Raw genomic sequence first — 18,694 nt, 5'->3', positions numbered from 1 at the left:
CTCATCTCAAGCAATTGAAATAAATGGGGACAGCAGTGTTTGGTGTAACGTTACCCCAACAAGAAATCTCAGTGTCTCAATAACTCGTCATGCGCCCTTGAGCATCAATTACAGCTTGACAACGACGTCTCATGCTGTTCACAAGTCGACTCGTTGTCTGCTGAGGTGTGGCTTCCCACTCTTCTCGAAGGGCGGTCCTCAGGTCATTGAGGTTCTGGGGTACAGAGGTACAAGCCTCTACAGGGCGACTCAGCTGAGCATAGGTTTTCTATGGGATTCAGGTCTGGAGAAAGTGCAGGCCACTCCATTTGAGTTACCCCGGTCTCCAGCACCCGTTCCCTAATGATGCCACCTCGATGAGCTGGAGCATCGTCGTCCATGAAGATGAAATGAGGCCTGTGTTGTTCATGCAGAGGCCCAGTGACTGGATTAATGATGTTATGCAGTAGTTTGGGCCACTGGGTCACTGTACCGTTCACAAAGTGTAGGGCAGTTCTGTATTGACAAGACACACCTGCCCACACTGTAACACCACCACCACCACCACCTCGCTGTTAAGCTCCTTGTTAGAGAACAGCAAGTTGTGCAAAAAGTACTGAAACATTGAACAGTTGGACATTCAAAAGTTTAGAGAAGGTCAGATTAAAGGTAAAGGATAAGTAAAGGATAGAGGGCATTTTAGGTTCATCCTGAAATTTCACCCGAAAGCCAAACATCCTTAACGTTTTGTGAGTAGTGTATATTTGGTGTCTGCTTCTTTAGTTTTGCTTTGGAGCTACGAGGCTAATGTAGCTAACAAGTAATGGAAAATTATACTCCGCAAATCAGAATTGAGCAAACTACATGCCTAAATCATCACATACTGGACTCAAACGGTGCTGAGTTTCCACTGATTTTTTAAAATTTATCCTTAATTAAATCGTTGAGAGGTAAGCAGTGGTGGTGATAGGAACCAGTGCTCACCATGTTTACAACACAAATATAGACATTTTATTTAATATCCAAAACACGACTGAACCCACACATGTTTACATGTTGATGATAGTAGAACAGTGATAAATCTGAGAAATTTGCTTTCTTTGGGAAGCGTTTTGCCTGAGAACGCATTTTACGCCAAAATCTTTTGCACTCTTAAAAAATATCATAGCACCGGTCTCATGTCTCAAGCATCAGACAGCATATTCGTGACCATTTAATGTAAGTCTGAACTGTCTATGAGAGAACTCTTAGAGGCGTTTAACTCTTGAGACGTCTGTTTCCCATCATCACCACTGTGAGATAGTCTGATTCGGTAAGTTCTATAGAACAGAGCATTTCACATCAAACCGCTCTGAATGCCTTTGATTACATCTTAATGAATTAATCATGCAGAAATGATGTAAAAAATGGAATCATTCTCCTTTAAGTAATCTCTTTTAAACTTGAGCGTGTGTTTTCTGATACACTGTTAGCTCTGCAATGTATTTTTGACCATGTCTGAAGATAAACTGTCGCAACATCCATCTCCATTATACTTGACATATAAAGTGACCTAACACAGGATTCTCTCCTGTTAGCTTGTTCTAGAGCACACTGTGGTCGTAGTGGAATGTCCTGCGGCAGTGTGTGAGAAACCCACCCTCAGTGTCCCCCCAACCATCGCTGAAGAGGAAGTGCAGGTACAGCAGAGCATACAGCTGTGAGAACAGCCACAATTCACCAGTTAGACTGCTATGTTGTCATTGCCATTCAGGAGAGGATTAGAAACAGTCAGCAGGAACCAATATTAGTGGCAAACAATGTTAATAACCAAGGCACATTATTTTAAACTATGGTTATTAGTTTAAAAATTAGTTATAACTAATCTCTATATTAGTTTATAACTATGGCATATTTTAAAAGGCCTTATATAAGCACAGTGTAGCTATTCTAGTTACAAACCAGAAAGATGGTGTGTAGTCTTTAGACAGCTACCCTAGTCTTTAAATGGCTGCAGTAGTCTTTAGACAGCTACCCTAGTCTTTAAATGGCTGCAGTAGTCTTTAGACAGCTACCCTAGTCTTTAGTGGGCTGCTGTAGTCTTTAGACAGCTACCCTAGTCTTTAAATGGCTGCAGTATTCTTTAGACAGCTACCCTAGTCTTTAAATGGCTGCAGTAGTCTTTAGACAGCTACCCTAGTCTTTAAATGGCTGCTGTAGTCTTTAGACAGCTGCACTAGTCTTTAGTGGGCTGCTGTAGTCTTTAGACAGCTACCCTAGTCTTTAAATGGCTGCTGTAGTCTTTAGACAGCTACCCTAGTCTTTAAATGGCTGCTGTAGTCTTTAGACAGCTACCGTAGTCTTTAAACGGCTGCTGTAATCTTTAGACAGCTGCACTAGTCTTTAGACAGCTGCAGTATTCTTAGACAGCTGGCTTAGTCTTTAAGACAACAGCTGCTGTGGTCTTTAGAGTGCTGCACTAGTTTTTAGACAGCTACAATAGTCTTCAGTCCATTGTACTGTTGTTTTACCAGCTGCACTAGTCTTTAGATGGCTACAGTAATCTTTAGGTAGCTGCAGTAGTCTTTAGACAGGTGCAGTAGTCTTTAGACAGCTGCACTAGCCTTAAGACAGATTGGACATCACTTAATTGTGGAGAAAATTGGTTAAAAATCGCAAACAAAAAAAAACACATTTTTTTATTTGGTGTTAAATCCACACTAATCCGTAAACACACAGCTACAGAACAGTTTGTGTTCATCTTTGTTCAGGATGGTGGTCCAGACCAAGGCTTGATCAAGATCGTGCACTTGAAGGACAATGTGCTGAGTGGATCTGGAGCTGTGCTGATGACCGTAGAGGAGTCCAGTCCAGAGCAGAGGCTCAGCTGGGTCACAGAGAAGAGCGACCAGACTGCAACTCACTCACAGGTTATTACACTCATATTTACACTTGATTACTAAAGAAACATAATTCAGTTCTGATTACAAATTATGTGACTAAAACTGAATCAGTGGTTTTATCTGATTTAATCTGATATCCAGTAGCCAGAAGATGGTGATGTGTTTCAGAATGTGTTTTCACTTTTTGTGAAGAAAATTTCAGTTTGGAATTACGCCATAGTAAAAATATTCACCAGGATACAAAAATTGTAATGAAAGTAAACTAAAATAAAACTAAACTAAAAGTATTCATGAATTATAAGACTAAAAATAAGACATGGTGATTGTTTTAACATCTGCTTTCTGGCACCAGTCAGCACAAATGCATTCAAACAGTTTGAGCAGCAGCAGATAAACAGTGCAAATACTAACCAGGTCTAACTGTCACGCTTTTAACAAATAACGTTAGACATGAGATTTATAAGGTTCACGTCGAGTATCAAGACAGCACCCAAGAACTTCTCCACTCCAGTTTTGATACCATCTGGAAACATGATGTTCGGCTTGATACTCAGAAAACAGAAGCAGAAAAGACATGACGATCTGTAGCTTTAGCTAAAAAGGAGTGGAATTCACTTGTGAACAACAGTTCCCTGTTGTTGTTGTTGTTGTTGTTGTTGTTACACACTGTAATAATTCTACTAAGTTAAAACCGTTTTTATTTATCATCAGCTTTTTTCTAGTTTTCAACCCAATCCTTAATTTCACTTTTGTCCAAGAATTTAAAAGCATCACTACTATTAATGCAGTCCCATCACATGATTAGTGAAACTACTGAAACTGAATATAACAATAAAAATGAATTAAAGTTTAAATAACCCTGCTGTGTGTGTGTAACGGGGAGCAAGGAGGCGGACGCATATGCAGAGATAAGCAACGTTTATTATGGGCAAATCCAAAATCAGGGTCGAGACAGTCCAGGGTCATAGAGCCAACACGGATTAATCGGGGGGCAGACATGACAAACCAGAATCAAACAAACAGACAACCAACACAAAGACCAACCAAAACAAAGGGCAAACACAGGGCTTATAAAACACAGGGATAACGAGGGACAGGCGGAAAACAGGTGGTGACTATCAGGGGTGGACTCACTAAACAAGGGGGCTGGACCAAAACAAATGCACATGGAAGATCAAAGCAAAAAGCACGAGCCAATCGTGACAGTGTGAGTGTTTGGGAATGTGTGAGGAGGTCGTAGCCTCTTAAACACCTTGAAACCACCGGTGGTTCCAAACCGCACTGGGTCATGTTCTTCATAACTTTCATATTCCATAAGCTCCATTCAGAAGCTGGGCGTCGTGTGAGGCTGTAGCTCTTCTCTCCAGTCTAATAGACGGTGACGTCATTTTAAACCCTTATAATAAAAGAAGCTGAACTCAGTTTGTTTTTCTACTGAAAGTCGACCCGTTTTTCCCCAAATCTGGGCTCTAAACTATAAACAGGCGGCGTCTCTTCAGTGATCTGCTCTGGAAACATCACTTTTAGAAAATAACACAAAGAGCGTCAGAGATTTTTGGCTTTCAGCAGTAAATTGTAAGTGTATAATGACATGTTTATGATCATAAAACACAGGTTCTGTTCAGTTTAACAAAAAATAAATAAATACATAAATAAAAACATTTGCATGTACTTCACTGCAGTTACTGAATAATAATACGCCTTAAGAGTCGGTCATGAAAATTCAGATGGGCGAACCAAAATATGCCCTGGAGCATAAGCGGTTAAACAAAAGCTTTGTTTTCATACCTCTTCTATTTTTTATTATAATCATAATAATCTATCTAAGTATTATTATGGATTTGTCCACTCTGTCCAACACACAACAACAGCATTGTGTTCCTTATTTAGCAGCTTTATTACGTAACGCCAGATTTAGTGCATTTATTCCAAAACTAAGCAAGCAAAAGCTCGGAGGTGTTCAGCTGTGCTTTATAACTGCTGTGATGTGAATGAATATGTCCAGTGATGAGTGTGCATGTGTTTAACATGACCAAGCAGCAGCCACGGCCCGAGGAAGAGGAGGAGGAGGAGGAGGAGGAGGAGGCAGACGTATTTGTGGATGTGAGAGAGGAGGAAGAAGCAGAAGATGATGATGATGAGTATGTGGATGCTAGAACAGATGAAGATGAAGAGTATGGAATATCTTCTTACGCTCCAGGCTGTGAAACTTGTACCGTGGAGGTAAACGGATGCTCTGAGAGGGAAAATCATGAATTCTTGTTTTTTTTTCTTCTCGTTCATTCATCTCTCACTTTTTCTGATCTTCTTCATGGAGTTCTTTTCTTCATCGTCTACCATCCTTCTGTTTTCATGGTCTTCCATGTGGTGCTCGAGCCCTGTCATTTTCTGTCGTTTTCTCAGAATGCGCACTTTTCACGGAGTTTTTGAGAGAAATGTTGACGTGATAACTCAGATGTACGTTGTGTGTTGTCATGCTGTCACAGCTTGTACACTAACATGCTAACTCAAATGTGATACGTTCACTCTCACACCAGAGAAACAACCACATCAGCAGCATAAACACTTCTTTTGGGGCTCTTCCCTCCTTTTTGTTTCACTTCTTGCTTCTTTGCACTCCCCCCTCCTCTTCCTCCCTCTTCATCGCCTCCTCCGCTCTGTCCTGGATCTGATATCATCACCATTTTTCCTTTCAGCGCACTGATCTACTGTTCTGCCTTGAGAAGCATGGCTTGCACTGTTTTTCGTGTCACTTTTCTCTGCCTCTCTTTTTAACGTAGCTACTCTGACAAGTTTCTAATAACGATCTTATTTGTTCTGAATTCTGATTCCGATTTTTTTTATGTCGTAATTTAATTTGGTTTTACCTTTGCCTTTTCATCCCCTCTTTGATGTTTAGATTAGGTCTTTTTTTGTTACCAGACCTTTATGACATATGTAAATAACTTCCTTTCTGATTGGCTGTCTGGTATTTTGTCTTCTTCAAAAAGCAAGATATCAGACTGAGATGTACAGTAACAACACTCCTTATGACTTCAGTGTGAATGGGTGGTCCTAAACTGCTGTTGGCTCAGTGGCTGAATGGGAATGTGTTTGTGGTAGTGGCATCATAACTATATCATTGCTATGTTATCCCATTTAGTTGCTAATGTGTTACTAGGTCATTGCAGTGGTATCCCAGGTTGTTGCTAAGGTGTTACTAGGCCATTGCAGTGGTATCCCAGGTCGTTGCTAAGGTGTTACTAGGCCATTGCAGTGGTATCCTAGGTGGTTGCTAAGGTGTTGCTTGACCATTGCTATGTTATCCCATTTGGTTGCTAAGGTGTTACTAGGCCATTGCAGTGGTATCCTAGGTGGTTGCTAAGGTGTTGCTAGGTGATTGCTATGGTATCCCAGACGGTTGCTAAGGTGTTGCTTGACCATTTCTATGTTATCCCATTTGGTTGCTAAGGTGTTACTAGGCCATTGCAGTGGTATTCTATGTGGTTGCTTAGGTGTTGCTAGGTGATTGCTATGGTATCCCAGGTGGTTGCTAAGGTGTTGCTTGACCATTGCTATGATATCCCATTTGGTTGCTAAGGTGTTACTAGGCCATTGCTATGGTATCCCATGTGGTTGCTAAGCTGTTGCCAGGCGATTGTTTTGGTATCCCATTTGCTAGCTAAAGTGTTGCTAGTCCATTGCATATCACAGGTGGTTGCTAAGGTGTGTACATACGAGACTCTATGTAATGTCAGTGAGAGATGTTCTTTACATCATTTGTGGAAGTTAGGTTTGATTTTTTTTTCTCAACATTCCACAATTCTTTTCAACAATCCTGCAAAGTTTCATTGTTTCATCAGAAAAAGTTACAATTAAAGAGTAGAGCAATAAAACGAGGAACATTTTGTTTCCTTTGTCAAGCCAACCTAATGAAATATGACATTTTATGAAACTTTTTTAAAAAATGTTGACAAACAATTAAATTGACTTAAATTTTGCTGAACATATTTCAAAACGTGGACTAGTTGACTTGTCTGCATGCTTTCTCTTCCACACCTCTAGATGGCGCTGTAGTCACACATTTCTGTGGTAGAGCTGCTCGTTTTTCTCTCAGCTGTGGTGAGAGAGCAGTTGAGAACTGGAGCAAGGGCTTCAAGCTGCACACGCAAATAAACCTCATAAACATTTACAAGCACTTTCATGGCCCAGTGACAATTATAGCCCCACTCGCCCAGTCAGTTCCACCTACAGACCCAGTCAAAGGGTCAACAATTTTCAACAACAAATCCAAACTAGGTTGTACTTTAAATGATTCAAAGTAGCCCCACCCACCCTGATCAAGTTTTATATTCTCAGCATTGTTTCACGCAGCTTTGTGAAGATCCAGCTAAAGCTCTGCATATGCTGAGCGATGGATGCCTACTGAAAACTACTTCTTGGGGAAAAATAAGAAAATCATTTTAGATTTGAAAAATTTTAGATTTGCAGATTTCATCTTGGAAATACAGCATTTATAGGCATTAACTTTTCTAAGTTAACCTTTCAAGCAGTTAAGCAAAAGCTTTTTAAATAAAAATCTCTTTAAGATTTAAGAGGAGGGTCATACGTTTAAGCATGCATGTCCAACCTTTCACTAGAACTGTAAGTGTGTACGTGAGTGGAGCTTCACACGGACTCATATGTCTTACTGTGTAGGACGCAGACAGTGGAGGACCTACTGAGTCTACAGAGCAGGACAGAATGGTAACAGATGCCAAGGTAACTCAAAAAGCTGCATATGAATGCTTAGTTTTGTCCTAACAGTGCGATTGTTCACGCTTGACAATAATTAGTGTAGTCTGACACTTTCAGCTTCTGATTTGGTTGAAAGGAATTTTTGGAAAGAAAATATTTTGTAAAGTTTGTCCAACTTCACAATAGTAATGATTGCATTTTCGTGTGGAGTATAGACAGGTCAATAAAAGTGATGGCTAAATAGAGAAGATATTGGATTTTAATCCAGTATGAATCTGCAGCGTGTAGTTTTACGGTCTGACTGTAATAATTGTGGAGTGATTTTAATCCAGTATGAATCTGCAGCGTGTAGTTTTACGGTCTGACTGTAATAATTGTGGAGTGATTTTAATCCAGTATGAATCTGCAGCGCGTGTAGTTTTACAATCTGACGGTAATAATTGTGGAGTGATTTTAATCCAGTATGAATCTGCAGCGCGTGTAGTTTTACAGTCTGACTGTAATAATTGTGGAGTGATTTTAATCCAGTATGAATCTGCAGTGTGTAGTTTTACAGTCAGACGGTAATAATTGTGGAGTGATTTTAATCCAGTATGAATCTGCAGTGTGTAGTTTTACAGTCTGACTGTAATAATTGTGGAGTGATTTTAATCCAGTATGAATCTGCAGTGTGTAGTTTTACAGTCTGACTGTAATAATTTTGGAGTGATTTTAATCCAGTATGAATCTGCAGTGTGTGTAGTTTTACGGTCTGACGGTAATAATTGTGGAGTGATTTTAATCCAGTATGAATCTGCAGTGTGTGTAGTTTTACGGTCTGACGGTAATAATTGTGGAGTGATTTTAATCCAGTATGAATCTGCAGTGTGTAGTTTTACAGTCTGACTGTAATAATTGTGGAGTGATTTTAATCCAGTATGAATCTGCAGTGTGTAGTTTTACAGTCTGACTGTAATAATTGTGGAGTGATTTTAATCCAGTATGAATCTGCAGCGTGTGTAGTTTTACAGTCTGACTGTAATAATTGTGGAGTGATTTTAATCCAGTATGAATCTGCAGTGTGTAGTTTTACAGTCTGACTGTAATAATTGTGGAGTGATTTTAATCCAGTATGAATCTGCAGTGTGTAGTTTTACAGTCTGACTGTAATAATTGTGGAGTGATTTTAATCCAGTATGAATCTGCAGTGTGTAGTTTTACAGTCTGACTGTAATAATTGTGGAGTGATTTTAATCCAGTATGAATATGCAGTGTGTAGTTTAACAGTCTGACTATAATAATTGTGGAGTGATTTTAATCCAGTATGAATCTGCAGCGTGTAGTTTTACAGTCTGACTGTAATAATTGTGGAGTGATTTTAATCCAGTATGAATCTGCAGTGTGTAGTTTTACAGTCTGATGGTAATAATTGTGGAGTGATTTTAATCCAGTATGAATCTGCAGTGTGTGTAGTTTTACAGTCTGATGGTAATAATTGTGGAGGGATTTTAATCCAGTATGAATCTGCAGCGTGTAGTTTTACAGTCTGACTGTAATAAATGTGGAGTGATTTTAATCCAGTATGAATCTGCAGTGTGTGTAGTTTTACAGTCTGACGGTAATAATTGTGGAGTGATTTTAATCCAGTATGAATCTGCAGCGTGTAGTTTTACAGTCTGACTGTAATAATTGTGGAGTGATTTTAATCCAGTATGAATCTGCAGTGCGTAGTTTTACAGTCTGACTGTAATAATTGTGGAGTGATTTTAATCCAGTATGAATCTGCAGTGTGTGTAGTTTTACAGTCTGACGGTAATAATTGTGGAGTGATTTTAATCCAGTATGAATCTGCAGCGCGTGTAGTTTTACAGTCTGACTGTAATAATTGTGGAGTGATTTTAATCCAGTATGAATCTGCAGTGTGTAGTTTTACAGTCAGACGGTAATAATTGTGGAGTGATTTTAATCCAGTATGAATCTGCAGTGTGTAGTTTTACAGTCTGACTGTAATAATTGTGGAGTGATTTTAATCCAGTATGAATCTGCAGTGTGTAGTTTTACAGTCTGACTGTAATAATTTTGGAGTGATTTTAATCCAGTATGAATCTGCAGTGTGTGTAGTTTTACGGTCTGACGGTAATAATTGTGGAGTGATTTTAATCCAGTATGAATCTGCAGTGTGTGTAGTTTTACGGTCTGACGGTAATAATTGTGGAGTGATTTTAATCCAGTATGAATCTGCAGTGTGTAGTTTTACAGTCTGACTGTAATAATTGTGGAGTGATTTTAATCCAGTATGAATCTGCAGTGTGTAGTTTTACAGTCTGACGGTAATAATTGTGGAGTGATTTTAATCCAGTATGAATCTGCAGCGTGTAGTTTTAAAGTCAGACGGTATTAATTGTGGAATAAATGGTTTGCTTTAATTGGCTGGACCCTGAGCCAGTAGTCCTGTTCCAGTCTACTTCATGCTAATAGAACAGCAACACTTGATAATGACTGTGAGGTGTGTTGTTATTGTTATTGACTGTGTCCAGTGGTGTAAGATTGACATGAATATCCAATTCCAGTTTGTGGGAATATCTAAAAAGTATGCAGACAACTTGTCCTGAGCCAATTAATCTCATACACCTAATTCAGCTTGAATATCATTGAGGTTGTGATGCTGAACCACTTTTATCTGTTACTTTTACGTGCTGCTTTTCATGTCTCTAGGATGTAGAACCTGCCCCGGACGCAAGTGCGCAGGAGGCTGGACCCGAACCAACGGCGACCGTGCGAACGCAGTCTCCTCCCAAAGAGCTGGTAACCAAAACCCCATTCGTTAGAGAACTCTCCAAGTCTCCCTCCAGAGGCCAGCAGAAGTGCGTGGTCTCCTAGATCTAGAGCTCTCTTGACGGAACCTCTTGGTCTTAAAGCGACTCTTCTAGAACTCCGCTCCTAGAACTTCTAGAACTTTCTAGCACTAGAATCCTCCAGTCAGTGCATTTACATGGTTGTTGTGCTCCAAACTGCTATGAAGCGAAGGCTTGGGTATGGAGTGAACCCTTCCAGCGGAGAGCTGTGACTGAGAGAGTTACTGACCATGCCTTGAAATCCACAAGCTCCCAACAGAGCATCAGGTTTCACTACGACTGACCTAAGCTTTTCTTCTCCATTGTTTACGTATCGGTCAATTACTTCTCTACTGGGCATCGTTTGCAGCTTCAATGTGCCTTAACATTAAGCAGATTTGTAATATTCTGTAGACCTTTCCTCAGCCTGTTATTGGCTATGGAGTGGTGAGGTCTGAGATAATTGAATATTTCAAGCACTTTAGGAAATTCAAATTTGTAAGACATTGTGTAAAAAATGCCCCCTGCCATGGAAAAATGGATATGACTGTTTCAAAGACTACATTCAATATACAGTTAAATTATATAATAAAATTCACAACTTACTATTAATAATTGATGTTTACAATATTAACATTCAAATAGTCACAAATTCTGACTCATGCATATTATTTATTATATATTATAGTTACAGTGTAAGCACATAAATTACAATATATAATATGTAATTATATAATATACATATAACATATGTATCATAATATCAGCCTTTACCTTGCATAAATAGGTCAAAGTGCCTTGTTTCAGTGCTGGAATCAGGCACTTTTTCAGGTCTCGAGAAAAAATGACCCATTGCTTGTTTTTCCAAGCGGGGAAAATCTGCAAGTGTAATTTTTCACTAATGTAATCGCATGATATCTTTTGTCTACTAAATACAAAACTACAGCGTCAGTGCCATTCTAAATGCTTTTATAGCATGTGTTTCACTATGTAAAGCAGTGTTGATTTGCATTGTATTAAAACTGTGACGTAACGATGGTCATTTCTGTTCCAGTGTTTTATATATGTGTCTTGATCCGTGAGAATTTTTGTAATATTTTGTCCAACACTCACTTGGCCCAGGTCCTCAGTGTCTAAGTGCATGCTGGAGCAAATTCAGACTGATTTTGATTTTGTTAACATGACTACTTCTCTGTCACGGGTGGAAAATTACAGCAGTACAAGGTTTTGCCCGCTCATGAATCCCAACGTGGAACAATTCCGTTTATCTTTGTGCTTTTTACGTGTTTTTCTTTTTCCATGTAAATGCACTGATTGATTTAGTCCTGTGCATGCCCTCCGTTCCTTCTTCTTTTCTCTTTGCGTCATTTTGTCAACTTTGCGATCATCTTTCTTTTCTTTTTTTGTTGTTGTTTGGGAAAAAAAGAGGAATAAGAGAGAAAACAAAAGCAACAAGGAAAATAAACCCACAGAAGTGATCCACTCCGCCGTCTCTCTCTCTTTTTCTGTGTGTCAGGAGCGAATCGGACAGAAAACATCAGACACAATAACCTTAAGAAATAGGGGCCATACCAAAGGCCATGACCTCTGACTAAAGAGTGGACAGTGCAGCTGAGGTGGCATTCAGGCAGGGAAAGGGCATTGCTGGCCACTGCTAAGGCTACTGAATACCTGACCACTGTAAAGACAGACATTATTGACAGTCTGACAATAAAAAAGGCAGACACTATTTTAAATCTGACCACTACAAAGACAAATATTACTAACAGTCTGGCCACTATAAAGCCAAATACTTCTGACAATCTGACCACTATAAAGACAGATACTACTGACAATCTGACCACTACAAAGACAGATGCCATTGTTAAACTGACCACTATAAAGCCAAATGCTACTGACAATCTGACCGCTATAAGAACATATACAACTGACAATCTGACCACTATAAAGACAGATACTACTGATAATCTGACCATTATAAAGACAGATGCTATTGACAATCTGACCACTATAAAGACAGATGCTACTGACAATCTGGCCACTATAAAGACAGATACTTCTGACAATCTGACCACTATAAAGACAGATACTTCTGACAATCTGACCACTAGAAAGTCTCATACTACTGATGATCTGACCATTAGAAAGACAGATACTACTGACAATCTGACCACTATAAAGACAGATGCTACTGATAATCTGACCACTATAAAGAGAGATGCTACTGACAATCTGGCCACTATAAAGACAGATACTTCTGACAATCTGACCACTAGAAAGTCTCATACTACTGATGATCTGACCATTAGAAAGACAGATACTACTGACAATCTGACCACTATAAAGACAGATGCTACTGATAATCTGACCACTATAAAGAGAGATGCTACTGACAATCTGGCCACTATAAAGACAGATACTTCTGACAATCTGACCACTAGAAAGTCTCATACTACTGATGATCTGACCATTAGAAAGACAGATACTACTGACAATCTGACCACTATAAAGACAGATGCTACTGATAATCTGACCACTATAAAGAGAGATGCTACTGACAATCTGGCCACTATAAAGACAGATACTTCTGACAATCTGACCACTAGAAAGTCTCATACTACTGATGATCTGACCATTAGAAAGACAGATACTACTGACAATCTGACCACTATAAAGACAGATGCTACTGATAATCTGACCACTATAAAGAGAGATGCTACTGACAATCTGGCCACTATAAAGACAGATACTTCTGACAATCTGACCACTAGAAAGTCTCATACTACTGATGATCTGACCATTAGAAAGACAGATACTACTGACAATCTGACCACTATAAAGACAGATGCTACTGATAATCTGACCACTATAAAGAGAGATGCTACTGACAATCTGACCACTATAAAGACAGATACTTCTGACAATCTGACCACTAGAAAGTCTCATACTACTGATGATCTGACCATTAGAAAGACAGATACTACTGACAATCTGACCACTATAAAGACAGATGCTACTGATAATCTGACCACTATAAAGAGAGATGCTACTGACAATCTGGCCACTATAAAGACAGATACTTCTGACAATCTGACCACTAGAAAGTCTCATACTACTGATGATCTGACCATTAGATAGACAGATACTACTGACAATCTGACCACTATAAAGACAGATGCTACTGATAATCTGACCACTATAAAGAGAGATGCTACTGACAATCTGGCCACTATAAAGACAGATACTTCTGACAATCTGACCACTAGAAAGTCTCATACTACTGATGATCTGACCATTAGAAAGACAGATACTACTGACAATCTGACCACTATAAAGACAGATGCTACTGATAATCTGACCACTATAAAGAGAGATGCTACTGACAATCTGGCCACTATAAAGACAGATACTTCTGACAATCTGACCACTAGAAAGTCTCATACTACTGATGATCTGACCATTAGATAGACAGATACTACTGACAATCTGACCACTATAAAGACAGATGCTACTGATAATCTGACCACTATAAAGAGAGATGCTACTGACAATCTGGCCACTATAAAGACAGATACTTCTGACAATCTGACCACTAGAAAGTCTCATACTACTGATGATCTGACCATTAGAAAGACAGATACTACTGACAATCTGACCACTATAAAGACAGATGCTACTGATAATCTGACCACTATAAAGAGAGATGCTACTGACAATCTGACCACTATAAAGACAGATACTTCTGACAATCTGACCACTAGAAAGTCTCATACTACTGATGATCTGACCATTAGAAAGACAGATACTACTGACAATCTGACCACTATAAAGACAGATGCTACTGATAATCTGACCACTATAAAGAGAGATGCTACTGACAATCTGGCCACTATAAAGACAGATACTTCTGACAATCTGACCACTAGAAAGTCTCATACTACTGATGATCTGACCATTAGATAGACAGATACTACTGACAATCTGACCACTATAAAGACAGATGCTACTGATAATCTGACCACTATAAAGAGAGATGCTACTGACAATCTGGCCACTATAAAGACAGATACTTCTGACAATCTGACCACTAGAAAGTCTCATACTACTGATGATCTGACCATTAGAAAGACAGATACTACTGACAATCTGACCACTATAAAGACAGATGCTACTGATAATCTGACCACTATAAAGAGAGATGCTACTGACAATCTGGCCACTATAAAGACAGATACTTCTGACAATCTGACCACTAGAAAGTCTCATACTACTGATGATCTGACCATTAGAAAGACAGATACTACTGACAATCTGACCACTATAAAGACAGATGCTACTGATAATCTGACCACTACAAAGCCAAATATTACTAACAGTCTGGCCATTATAAAGACAGATGCCATTGCTAATCTGACCACTATAAAGACAGATGTTACTGACAATTTGACCACTATAAAGGCAAATACTACTGATAATCTGACCACCACAAAGACAGATGCTACTGACAATCTGGCCACTATAAAGACAGATACTTCTGACAATCTGACCACTATAAGGACGGATTCTACTGACCATTTGACCACTATAAAGCCAAATACTACTGACCATCTGACCACTATGAAGACATTCACCAGCCCTTTCTATAGAACTGCAGTCCTCATGTGTATTAATACATTCTCAGGCTGCATTTGCTCTGTCCTGAGTGGACGCTGTCTGAAGCCCTGGTAAGCTCACAAACATACATGTTAAAAGTGCCTTGACTTCCAAACCTCACTGTGTGCACTGACCCCAGTTCTCCCTGTCACCTAGGGTCCGACCGATATGATAGGTTTTTCATCAATACTGATTTTAAAGAGCTACAAATATTGAATAACTGATAACATTAGCAAATATACACTATGTGTCCAAAGGTATGTGGACACATCTCCTAATCATTGAGTTCAGGTGTTTTTGCCATAACCATCGCTAACATTGGTATTAGAATGGGTTGTAATGAAGAGCTCATGGCACTGTCAAAGGATGTCAGTTTGTGAAATTTCTGACCTGCTAGATCTGCCCCAGCCAACTGTGAGTGCTATTATTGTGAAATGGATCTCGGCGCAACAACAGCTCAGCTACTAAGCAGTAGACTATGCAAACGTACAGAGAGGGGCCACTGAGAGCTGAAGCATGTAGTGCATAAAGATGGTCTATCCTCTGTTGCATCATTCACTACAGAGTTCCAAGCTGCCTCTGAAATCAACATGAGCACAAAAACTGTGCACTGGGAACTTCAAGAACTGGGTTTCCATGGCTGAGCAGATGCATGCAAGCCTGTGGTTGCTATGCACAATGCCAAGTGTCAGTGGGAGTGGTGTGAAACCAGCCACCACTGGATTCTGCTGAAAGTGTTCTCTGGAGCGATGGATCAGTATTCACTATTCAGCAGTCTGAGGGATGAATCTGGGTTTGGTGGATGCCAGGAGAATGTTACCTACCGGAATGCACAGTGCCAACAGTAAAGTTTGGTGGAGGAGGGATAATGGGTTGGGGCTGTTTTTCAGGGTTTGGGTCCTTTAGTTCCAGTGAGGGGTGATGTTAATGCTATAGAATGCAAAGACATTTTAGACAATTTCATCCTTCCAGCTTTGTGTCAGTAGTTTTGAGTTTTTCTTGTTCCAGCATGACTGATCACCTGTGCACAAAGCAGCTTCATAAAGACATGCTTTGATACATTTGGCGTGGAGGAACTGCAATAGCCTGCCCAGAGCCCTGGCCTCAACCCTGCTGATCACCTTTGGGATGAACTGCAAAGTCCATCTTGTGGAAAGCCTTCCCAGAAGAGTGGAGACTGTTATAGCCGCAAAGGCAGGCAATTCCATATCAATGCCCAAGGTTTTGGAATGCTAGTTTCAACAAGCTGATGTAGGTGTGGAGGTTACGTGTCCAGATAGTTTGGACCATGTACTGTAGTTTAAAACTAAGCAGACTCATGTGGCCAAAGAAGTAAACAACGCTTTACTGACTGGGTTGTTTGTCAAGTCCACAGATTTTTCATCATTCCGAGTGGTTTGACGTGAAACGATCGATTTTAAAGAAACTTACTGAGTCAGAATTGGAACCAGACGTCTAAAACGTTTAATGTCACTAAAATCTCCAGCACAGAAAGTTTTTTTTACACAAATCGGTTACAAGACATTGTTTTATGACTTGGCTTGAGGAAGCTTTGCCCTAAAACACATTCATGGTGGAGGGACACCTGCAGGGTTTTCCAAGGCAGAATAGTCCCCAAAGAAAAGCTTTTTTTTTCTCAGACTTTTCACTATTTTACCATCATCATTCCATATAAAGCTCAGAAGACTCGTGTGGGTTCACTGGTGGTTCAGGATAGTAAATAAAATGTCTATATCTGTGTTGTAGCCATGGTGACCCCTGGTTCCCATCACCACCACTGTAAAGACATCTGAACCATTTCACACCGAACCACTCTGAATCTCTCTGTTTACTCAATTCGATGATTGTTTAATTTAACTCTACAAATAAATTATGCAGAAATGTTTGCAAAATCAGTGGAATTCCTCATATCTCAATAAACATGTTTCTTAAGCTGTTATAAACAGCAGAATTTAATTGTAAACAATATAAATACTGTAGCTATGATAAGGTAAACAACCCATGCTTTTCTTACTAGAGAAGTCTGGTTATATAAGCATTGTGATAATAATATCCGTGTTTAATAAACAAGGACTTGCACTGATAAGTCTTTGGGACACTTTAGTGAATGATATATCGGTCGGGCCCTAACACCAACTTCCTCTAACAACTCTCCTCATGAAGTTTGGATATAATCATTATTATATTTTAATCATTGAAATTCTAACATTATTAGTGTAATTTTGCTTCTCTGTTTAATCATTGCATTATTATGACGTATCAATTGATAAATATATAATAAATACATAATAAATTACATTTGCATTTGATTTCCATTCAGTTGGGACTGGTTTGAGTCCCATTTTTCTGTTTGTTTCATTGTTCTGCTCTTCTGAATGTGGTATAGGGTTGAAAATTGAGAATCTGCACTTTTCACATAATTTGTCTGCTGTTATATAAAATTACAGTGTGCTTTTGTTTTGACTAACTGGCCACTTTATTGGAAACACTTACCATGTACTTCCACTCACTGGCCACTTTATTGGAAACACCTGCCTTGTACTTGCACTCACTGGCCACTTTATTGGAAACCCCTGCCTTGTACTTCCACTCACTGGCCACTTTATTGGAAACCCCTGCCTTGTACTTCCACTCACTGGCCACTTTATTGGACACACCTGCCTTGTACTTCCACTCACTGGCCACTTTATTGGAAACATCTGCCTTGTACTTCCACTCACTGGCCACTTTATTGGAAACACCTGCCTTGTACTTCCACTCACTGGCCACTTTATTGGACACACCTGCCTTGTACTTCCACTCACTGGCCACTTTATTGGAAACACCTGCCTTGTACTTCCACTCACTGGCCACTTTATTGGAAACACCTGCCTTGTACTTCCACTCACTGGCCACTTTATTGGAAACACCTGCCTTGTACTTCCACTCACTGGCCACTTTATTGGAAACACCTGCCTTGTACTTCCACTCACTGGCTGTTGGTTAGAAACTACTACATCTACATTTTATAGGTCCACTACAAACAGTACTGTGCAAAGATCAGAGATCACCCTTCATTTACTTAAATGAGCAGCCGTTAAATACAAGCTATTTGTTTTTAGCGTCAGGAAAGAATTAGAAAACATACATTAAACAGAACTTTACACAGAAACTTCAACAGCTATAATATACAACTGTACATATGATATATTTTCCGTAAAGTGTGTTCAGTCTTTACCTTTATTATGGCTTCTATCCATCACTTTCCGTTTCTCAAAGAAATCTGCAGACACACCTTCACGGTCCAGTCTTAGAAGTTTGGTGCATTTTCTGTTTTTCACAATCCGACTAATCCCAAATGCGTTCAGTGATGCTGAGGTCTGGACACTGGGGTGGTCAGTCCTACCATGTATTGTCTCAGATCTGAAGTTTGATTGTCTCCTCTCTCTAAAGATGAAAGTACTGTTTATCAGACACAGTGGTGTTGCTGGAGTTTTTGCACACGTCAGTGTCGCTGCTTGGTTGAGACTGGATCAGTCCCCCAAAGTATCCAAGCAAGAGCAGCTCTGTGGTCAGAAAACAACCGCTGATGAGTTGGAGGATGGCTCACATTAACCACATCAATAAATGAGCTACAGTCTCTAACACCAGCTAGGTGGAGCTACAAGACAG

The 18,694-nt window shown here is 39.6% G+C and overlaps 1 protein-coding gene across 9 annotated transcripts in view; it reads left to right on the top strand.

The window, feature by feature from the left end:
* Positions 1 to 18,694, top strand: part of syne2b (spectrin repeat containing, nuclear envelope 2b) — a 218,823-nt gene that overhangs the window by 108,063 nt on the left and 92,066 nt on the right. For 8 of the 9 annotated variants that reach the window (XM_037538458.1, XM_037538459.1, XM_037538460.1 and 5 more), the window contains 4 exons: positions 1,557 to 1,658; positions 2,730 to 2,888; positions 7,539 to 7,601; positions 10,272 to 10,361. In XM_037538458.1, coding sequence (XP_037394355.1) covers positions 1,557 to 1,658; positions 2,730 to 2,888; positions 7,539 to 7,601; positions 10,272 to 10,361 — 414 coding nt within the window. The remainder of the gene's footprint in view (positions 1 to 1,556; positions 1,659 to 2,729; positions 2,889 to 7,538; positions 7,602 to 10,271; positions 10,362 to 18,694) is intronic. The other variant, XM_037538456.1, reaches the window with a different exon arrangement.

Source organism: Pygocentrus nattereri, chromosome 5 (genome assembly GCF_015220715.1).
Source record: "Pygocentrus nattereri isolate fPygNat1 chromosome 5, fPygNat1.pri, whole genome shotgun sequence".
Taxonomy (NCBI): Eukaryota; Metazoa; Chordata; class Actinopteri; order Characiformes; family Serrasalmidae; genus Pygocentrus; species Pygocentrus nattereri.
This window is presented reverse-complemented; position numbering and strand designations above follow the sequence as displayed.